The sequence below is a fragment of the Sinocyclocheilus anshuiensis genome, unplaced genomic scaffold (assembly GCF_001515605.1).
Source record: "Sinocyclocheilus anshuiensis isolate Anshui unplaced genomic scaffold, SAMN03320099.WGS_v1.1 scaffold1003, whole genome shotgun sequence".
Lineage (NCBI taxonomy): Eukaryota > Metazoa > Chordata > Actinopteri > Cypriniformes > Cyprinidae > Sinocyclocheilus > Sinocyclocheilus anshuiensis.
The window spans coordinates 203561-212824 of record NW_015542495.1 but is presented as its reverse complement, the minus strand read 5'-3'; the positions used below and the strand labels follow the sequence as shown (position 1 = coordinate 212824).

Below are 9264 nucleotides of genomic sequence, written 5' to 3'. Positions count from 1 at the left end.
ATATTCATTCATAACTTGTTTATAAATATTGAAATTAGTTAATAATATAAATATAAAATAATGTAAAAAAGTTTCTGTGTAATGTTCTACACGTACCTTTTTGAATTATAGATGAAATAGAAAGATTTGATGTTTTATTATTGCAGAATTGTGTGTGTGTGTTTTGAAGCATTTCAGTCTCCCTAGTGAAACAACACGATTTGTCTGGAATACCCAGTGATGAATTCATCCTAAATTATCATGGTCCCAGCAATACTTACAGATGGTTTAGGTTGTTCCTGGTATTCTTTCTCAAGACAGAGCTTCTCCTCTTTTAGACTAAAAAGGAGAAACAAAATTCTTTGAAACAAATTTCATGCATTTCACAGAAATCAGGACGTGAACAGAATCAAGATATGAAGCAATTCATACAAAAAGGAACTAAAATATGCATGATACAAACTTTGAGAAGCAAAATAAAAATTATTATTTTTAAGCACACAGGATATTTCACAATTATAAATGTGGCTAGGGTTATTGAACATTTTCATGTGTACAAATATTGTAGCTGAATGCAAGTACTGCTGTTAGCATGAACCGAATTGCCCCAACAAAGAAGGAGATTACAGTGAGCAAAAGCATGCTGTGCAAAGTGAATCTATGTCAGTTTGGCTAAGGATGAAGGATCCACTCAGGACATGCTGTAATAGCCACATGTGTAGAAACTACATCTGGCTGTAATATGCCTGCCGTATGAATTCCTGTCTAACCAACTTACAAACATAAAATACATCTCTAGTACAGTGGTTCACAGACATTTTAGAAGTTCAAACTTAGAAGAAGTTCTTAAATCATACATTTTCTGTTAACACAGTCAGTAAATTCACTGTTACGACTGGGTGCTTTTTGTCAATTAGAAATATTTTATTGATTGATTGATTGATTGATTGATTGACTGATTGATTGATTGTGGCACCTTTAACATATAATGCCATGGAAGCAGTGAGGTTTTGATCAATTTAATTTACCACACCAAAATATTACAGGCCTGATTTAAAGGGATAGTTCAAGCAAAAATGAAAATTCTTTCCAAATTCTAAAACAAGGTGCAGCGAATGCATGTACTACATCAGCAGCATCATGCGCATGCGTTGTTTACATGCAGAGGAACGCACACATCGCCGTACTCTCCATAATGGTGGATGATCGGGAGGTGAAGAATTGTTGAATAAAGTCGTTATTTTTGTTTTCTTTGTGTACAAAACGTATTCTCGTAGCTTCACAAAATTATGGTTGAACCACTGATCTCACATGGACTATTTTAATGATGTCCTTGCTATGTTTCTGTGAGTGTGCCTTGAACGTGTCAATTGCGTTGCTCTCTATGGAGGATCAGAAAGCTCTCGAATTTCATTAAAAATATCTTAATTTGTATTCTGAAGATGAATGAAGGTCTTACGGGTTTGGAACGACATGAAGGTGAGTAATTAAATGACAGAATTTTCATTTTTAGGTGAACTATCCTTTTAAGATTATTAGTAGCTTTTGGCCTTTTTTAAAGTTATTTCACATGTTTGTTACAAAAGGTACTTAGAAAAAGGTCAGCAAACACTGTCTGGAAGCCATGACTCAGCATACAGTGTTCTTTTTTTGATTTCGGACATGGAGGCGAGTGTTCTGAGGGATGCAGATAAAAGTACCAAACACCTCTTCTTTTTGCATATTTTAAATGGAGCCTAAGCAGAGCCACACATCTTGGTATAGTCCTGCAGAGCATCTTACCACTCAAACTGGAACTGCATCTGGTATTCTCTTTCTTCCTCCTCCTTCAGCTGGTTGTAGTACTGCAGAAGCGTTTGTTTTAGTCTGCTGACCTCTGTGTCTGGTCCCTCAGGAAACAGCTCGGCCTTCTCCAGCTCCTGCTTCTGCTGATCCAGTGTGGTGCGTAAGGCCTTTGCCTCCTGCAGCAGATGCATTTCTGTTTCCTGAGAACTTCTTAGAGTTTCATGTAAGAGGTTGAAGCTGGCCCTAAGACGAGCCATTTTCTCCCCGCTGATCTTTCCCATGGAGAACAGCTGAGGACAAAGACGAAAAAAGAACTATCAATGATCCAACAGCCAAATAAACATTAGGTTAATTGCATTTCAAAGCCAAACAGGTTGATGGGGATTTACTGTGACTCATTTCAGGTGCGTCTTAGAGCAAATCCACATGTGTGCCACTTGCATTTGAACTCCAGAATGGAAAGGATGGATCTAAGATTTGAGTGTTGTTTATCTGACCACTGAAGTTGACGTTTTCTATATAAGCATCTCTGATTATCAACAGAAAATCTGAACATGTGTGGTTTTCTCCTTTATAGTGGAGACAAACAAACACAAGGTTTGAGAGTTCGTACCCAAGCATCCATATAATGTTGAAGATCTTTTTCTTGAGAAGCAGCTTGTGTGTTATCACTTCCTAATTTATAGCACTTTTATTTAGAGACTTCCTGCAGTGAGCCAAGGCAGGAGACTTAAAGCTGGTTACTGTCAAGTTTATAGGAAATCATGAGGCACACATGTGGAGAACCAGCTTTGAAGTAAGACACTGGAACACATCTTACAATAGGCAGTTTAGGATAACATTTCTCTGTGCTGATCTATTAGAAAGAAAAAGGAGTATAAAATGGAGTATATTGATGATGACAGACTTCTGTAGAAAATTGCAGCACCAATTCAATGGGGAAAAGAAACCAAACAAAACTGTGAAGCTATTTCTGGCAGACGTCTCGACACATCTGCTAAAGATTAAATAAATACTACAGTTTATGACACCAAAGTCCCAAACAAAGCTTGTTTGTATTACAGCCAATATTACAGTAAAACACTGCTTTGTGACAACAAATGATCCTATGCCAATACAAACACATTAGCAATACGTAATGCAAACACATGACAGTATGAATAAATTAATGATGACAGACAATATTTTCACCACAGCATTTACAAGAATACAGGGAAAGAATATGACTGTTTTATGTTCAAGTTCACCCAAAAGTTAATATTCTGTCATTATTTATTCACCCTTGTGTTGTTTCAAACCTCTATGACTTTTTTTCTTTCAGCAAAAATTGAGGAAAAAAAATAAATTAAAAATAGTAGAAACTTTCTGGTCTTGTGTTCCACAGAAGAAAGAAAACTCATACAGGTTTGGAACAACATGCGGATAAGTATATGAAGACAGAATGTTCATTTTTGAATGAACTTTCACTTTAAATCTAATTCTGTTTTAACAAAAAACTCCAACTAGTGCCTTCTCAGCACTTGAATTGCTTATCTGGCTCATTCTTTCATATACTGTAGATTAAACTCAAGGTAAAAAATAAAGACAAACATCATTCCTAAATACTGAGTCATAGTGCTGTGTTTCAAGAGAAAGGGTGAGTGGTCCTATTCCACCAAATTCTTCCTGCGTTGATGTCGACTGTGCAATTATGCAATGCACAGCTGCCCCACCCACACTTTCTTTCTCTCTCTCCTCTGATATTAATGGCAAAGCTGTTGCACTTTGAGGCAGTTCTCTTCAGTTCTCGGTCTCAGTTTAGATCACTGTATTTGAGAACATGAAACTGGTGTACGTGTGCTGTTCTCTGCTGATTGTCGTCTGGCAGGAGGTAGAGGCTTCTGGTAGTGGCCCCTCTGGGGTTCTGGACAGGGTGTCAGGAGGTTCCAGCTGCTCCCAGGTGAGACTGAAGCCAGCTGGGCAGTGTGAAGATGAGGAAGAGTGCCCGTACCAGATCACACTGCCACCGCTGACTATCCAGCTTCCCAAACAATTCCGACTGCTGGAGAAGACCATGAAGGAACTGCAAAGCTTGAAGGAGACAGTAAACAGGTTGAAGAGCTCCTGTCTGGAGTGCAGCTCACAGCAAGTGGACCTCAACTTGCAGAAGGACAGCGGAGACCCTCCGACAAACAGCGCAGAGCAAAGTCAAGGGGATACCAGAACGAGAGTCTACCGGAATGGGAACAACAGTGATAATGACATTGTACAACACATGCAGGTGAAGATGAATCGCATGTCTATCAGCCTGAAGAATGCACGTTCACAGATTAACTCCCTTCAGGGCCGTCTGGAGGAACTTAACCTCCTCAATCTGCAAAATGTGGAGGATATAGTGGACAGAAAAGTTGAGAACATTACCGGGATTGTCAACAAAATCAGCAGCACTTGCACAAATTGTCCAGGTCAACAACAACAACAACTTCAGCGTAAGTTAAATTAAGTTAAATAATTCTACTTAAAAAGGCTCAATGTGAGTACATTTTCATGAATACCATATGGAAATATTGTACATACATATATACACACACACACACACACACACACACACACACACACACACGAGTTGTATAAGAGAGCACAAAGTCTCTACTCACCAAGGCTGCACTTATTTGATCAAAAATACAGTAAGAAAACGTAATTTTGTGAGATATTACAATTTAAAATAAGTTTTCTATTTTAGTATATTTTAAAATGAAATTTATTCCTGTGATGGCAAAGCTGAATTTTCTGCAGTCATTACTCCAGTCTTCTTCAGCATCATGTATAAGAACCTATTTAGGACACACAGAACTGGGGTACACTAGAATATCATTTAGATCATTTACATATAAGAACCTCATAGAATGCTTTCAAGCTGCCTCATCAAACAGGGGCTATCGCATTGAAGTTTCTTCAGTTTATTATTAGGCAAGTTAACTGCCAGGAGACAGGCTACTGGAATAGTTTTGCGAATCCTCATTGAAATCTTCTGACTTGAATTCACAAAATCAGATGTGGAATGAAAACGAATTATACCAATGCTTGCATTTCAAAAATTAAAACCTGCTGCAGGAATGAACTCTAGTCACAGAATCACATGGTGATGAAATAAATGTAATAAGCACCACTGAACTAAATTATATTTTGGGTCATCTACACAATTTTATCAAGCATCACAGGACAAACATATAAAAACACATACATTCTAACATTTTAACTACAATCTGTATGACCTTAAAATGATAGTTCACCCAAAAATTACAGTTCTGTTAACATTTGCTCACCCTCATGTTGTTCCAAACCTGTATGAGTTTCTTTCTTCTGCTGAACACAAAATTATATATTTTGAAGAATGTTGGTAACCAGACAGTTGCTGGTAGACATTGACTTCTATAGTATGGGGGAAAATTCTATGGAAGTCAATGAGAACCAGAAACTGTTTGGCTACCCACATTCTCCAAAATATATTCTATTGTGTTCAGCAGAAGAAACAAACTCATATAGGTTTGAAACAACATTGAGTAAATGATTGATTTGAGTAAATGGTGACAGATTTTTATTTTTGGGTGAAACATTTCTTTCAGTTCCTGATGCATGTGTAAATTATACAGCATGCTTAAAAGTCTCTCTCTTCACAGACCTCACAAACATCACTCCCAGAGACTGCTCTGACATCAGCGCACTGGGGCAGAGAAAAAATGGGGTGCACCAGGTGACCCCTGATCCCAGAAATGGCAGCTTTGCGGTGTACTGTGACATGGAGGAATTCGGTGGCGGGTGGACTGTCTTGCAGCGTCGCATCAACGGCAGCGTGAGCTTCAACCGCACCTGGGCTGAATACAAGAAGGGCTTTGGTGACCCTAAAGGCGAGTTCTGGCTGGGCAATGATAAAATCCACCTGCTCACCAAAACCAAGGACATGATCCTGCGCATTGAGCTCGAAGATTTTGAGGGCACACGTGGGTATGCCAAGTACGAACAGTTCTACGTATCCAATGAGTTCCTCAATTATCGGCTGTCTTTGAGCGGGTACTCAGGGACTGCTGGAAATGCTCTGCAGTTTAGCAAACACTTCAACCATGATCAGAAGTTCTTCACTACGCTGGACAAGGACAACGACATGTACCCCTCAGGGAACTGTGGAGCGTACTACGGATCGGGCTGGTGGTTTGATGCCTGCATGTCAGCAAACCTCAATGGCAAATACTACAAAACAAAATACAAAGGGAAGAGGGATGGGATCTTCTGGGGCACGTGGCACAACCTGACTTCTGAGTACTATCCGACAAACTACAGACAAACATTTAAAAATGTCAAAATGATGATAAGGCCAAAGAATTATGCACCCTAAGCCAAATGAAGTATAAATGAACAATTATTTTGGGGGCAGTTACGCACTTTTCCTCAAGAACAACTTATAAAGATATAGCTTGTGATTCATTAAAAATCCTCAAACATTAACAGAACTGCATTTTAAAAAATATATAAATATATATATTTTTATATATAAAAAATATATAAATTTAAATATATACATTTTGTATTTGCAAAGCACATCAAAATGCTATCCATCATCTAGTCTAAATATACCAGATCTTGAGTTATGGTTTCATATTTGTGTATGTGCTACTGCCATCTTGTGTTTAACTGGTTTACTACACCATCCTCTTTATAGACTCCTGATAAGTACATTTTTTCCCTGTGTTGATGTATTTAGTGGGACACAATGAACAGCTTTATTAAATTTTTTTTTAGCTTTTTTAAAATTATTTTAAAATATTTTTTTTATACTGTTCATAATCTTCTTTATCTTCAAAATCTTCTGGTGGACTTTTTAAATATATATTTTTACTGTAGGCTAGATGTTTATACAGATGGCTGAAAGTTAACAGACATGGACTAAAGGCCCATAAGGTTGATAAAAAGATACTATACTATATCTGTGACATTCAAGGAGGAAATGTACAGTATTTATTTTGAAAGCATGGGATGATTTTTTAAAGGTTTTTAAGTACTGCTGTGTGACTAGGCAGACCTTGATGAAGTTTTTTTTTTTTTTTTACCAGTCTGAAATGAATAAGTTTCGGGGGTTTTTCTAATCATTATTAGCCAACTTTTTAAGAAACTGTTTGTACATTGGAGAAATTATATCAAACACCTCAATTTGTGCTTTTAAAGGTACATTCATATTTTGTATAAAACAAATAAAACTGCATCTAAACATTGAGAGTTGGTTTTGGACTTTCTCACACACAGTCATTCGGCTGAGCACATTTTTGTACTCAACTCAAGTCTGATACCACACTGTATGATGAATACACACACAAAAAAAAGCCTTTACTCACATTAGTGTCATGGTATTTTACCAGTTTTGCCAATTTAACAAGATTAATTATTATTATTTTAAAGAGCTTCTACCTGTTCCAGGTCCTGCAGGGCTGGATTTGATGATATGACAGCAGGTTGTTCATGATGTGCATCAGCTTCTGGAGCCATTGCAGAAATGGGCGTGGCCCTCTCACTGGAGCCTTCCTCCTCCTCAGAGCTCCGCCCCTCTGCTTGACTCATGAGCTGCAAATAATACATTTACTTTTAAAGACAGTCATATGAAAATTATATTTTAATCTGCTAAATCAATGCATGAACTATTTCCCACTGCTTTACATAATCTTGACCCTAAAATCTGAAACTACACCTCTGCATGATTTAGAGCAGGGATCCTCAAATCTGGCCCACGAGATCCACTTTGCTGCAGTAGCTCTAACCCTAATCAAACACACCTGAGTATGCTAATCAATGTCTTCAGAATCATTAGAAAACCACAGGTAGGTGAGTTTGATCAGGGTTGGAGCTAAACTCTGCAGCGCATTGGCCCTCCAGGGCAAGATTTGAGGAACCCTGATTTAGAGCAAGTTTGTGGCAGCTGTAGACAATTAACCTCATTAATTGGGACACGTATTTAGTGGAGGCTGCTCATTTTTCCAATCACAATAACAAACGATAGTTATCATGGCTCAACATAACAACGCACAAACGGACGCCGCACAGAGTAATTCAGGTAAACTGTTAATAATTTAAACAATATTAATATACAGTATTAGTGTAAAATATTGTTGTAGTATAGTACTTTAATAGTATTAGGCAGCTTTTCTGTATTTTAGTACAAATCTTGGCCGTGTTCACTTCCGAACTGCTAAGATGGTCTCAAGCTCTGACCCACTTAATTATAATACAAGCATTTAATGTAAACTTTCTACATCTTAGTCCGTTTAGTATTACTGTATGTCATGCAAGTTATGTCTTCCAACGCTGTCTTTATAACTTACCGTAATATTTAAGTTCTTTAGCTGTGAAGTCTTTCAATCTCTGTCGTTTCAGTCACTGTTTTCCTGCGCGCGACGCGGTCTCCATAGCAACTCCTGCAGAGGGAATCAAGCGCGCGCGCAGCTGCAGAGCCACGTTGAGCGCTTTAGGGGGTTAAAATTGTTTATTTTTCGTCAACGTTTCTGACCGTCTTAACCCCTTTCTCTTTGGCAGATACAGAACCTGATAAGAGCTACATTAGTGTATTTAAACGCAGACAGCCGTTAACGTTCTCGCCGAACCGCCAGTACGTTTTGGCCGTCGTCTTCCCTCTGCAAAAACAGGACAGCTGTGAAACTGGTAAGGACCCATGAGAGATGCTTTTCCATACTGTATGAAAACGATTTAAAGTCTATATCTATCTATCCTGGTTTATTATGCAGAGAAAACTCATGTCTGTGCTTGAAAAGGTGTATTCTTTTTGGCTCGGAATGGTGTACTACATGCTGCTATTGGTATTGCTTCAGTCTATGTAGTATGCAAAGGAATACACCTGTGAAGAATTTGTTTAGCTATTACAAAATAGTTCAGAATTTAGCAGCCTTGTCTCTGATTGGTTGGAATTATGGCATATTGTAACGCTGGGTTGTGTTGAGCAAGCCAGCCGTCGACATTTAGAGAGCACTGAGGGTGGGCATCAAGGGAGCAAGCTAGTGAAACGTTACACACGCAAAAGAAAAGGTCTGCACACATCCCAAAACTTATTTCAAATGCAGAATTGATTTTAGTGTGCTCTAAATACTTTTTTCTTTGCGAAACGAACATTTTCTCCACAAAACTCAGATCACGCGCGTGCAAAATGCACTTTTGTGCGCTCAAAATATGATCTTTCGCGTGCAGAATTGTGGCAGAAATGTAAGCCCATGTAGTGTTCGTATCAGTTTTGAGCATCCTGACTGCACCGGCCTCAAGAGTGCAAATACACATCAAGTACATTATTTGTAACAGCCTGAACTGATGGAATTGTGTGACTTCACCAGTCTTGGCAGATGACGGATCTTCTAGAGCATCTTCAACTGCTCATGCAAACAGAAGAGAAATCCGAAATTATTACACATACAGGTGAAGTTGAAGTGTGTTTTATTTTTTATTTATTTATTTTTTTTAACTAAACTT

The 9264-nt window shown here is 38.2% G+C and overlaps 2 protein-coding genes across 4 annotated transcripts in view; one reads left to right on the top strand and one right to left on the bottom strand.

Annotated features, from left to right (window-relative positions):
* LOC107694170 (coiled-coil domain-containing protein 146-like) overlaps positions 1-7512 on the bottom strand; it is an 18661-nt gene extending 11149 nt beyond the window's left edge. For 2 of the 3 annotated variants that reach the window (XM_016493785.1, XM_016493784.1), the window contains exons 1-3: positions 7204-7437; positions 1762-2054; positions 261-318 (exon numbers count right to left, since the gene is read on the bottom strand). In XM_016493785.1, coding sequence (XP_016349271.1) covers positions 261-318; positions 1762-2054; positions 7204-7371 — 519 coding nt within the window. In that variant the 5' untranslated portion in view covers positions 7372-7437. Of the gene's footprint in view, positions 1-260; positions 319-1761; positions 2055-7203; positions 7438-7480 lie in introns of those variants that run through there. The other variant, XM_016493786.1, reaches the window with a different exon arrangement.
* LOC107694171 (fibroleukin-like) lies at positions 3208-6253 on the top strand. Its single transcript, XM_016493788.1, has 2 exons — positions 3208-4232; positions 5424-6253. The coding sequence occupies exons 1-2, from the start codon at positions 3584-3586 to the stop codon at positions 6134-6136; spliced, it is 1362 nt and encodes a 453-aa protein (XP_016349274.1). The 5' UTR covers positions 3208-3583; the 3' UTR covers positions 6137-6253.
* Positions 7513-9264: the final 1752 nt, after the last annotated feature.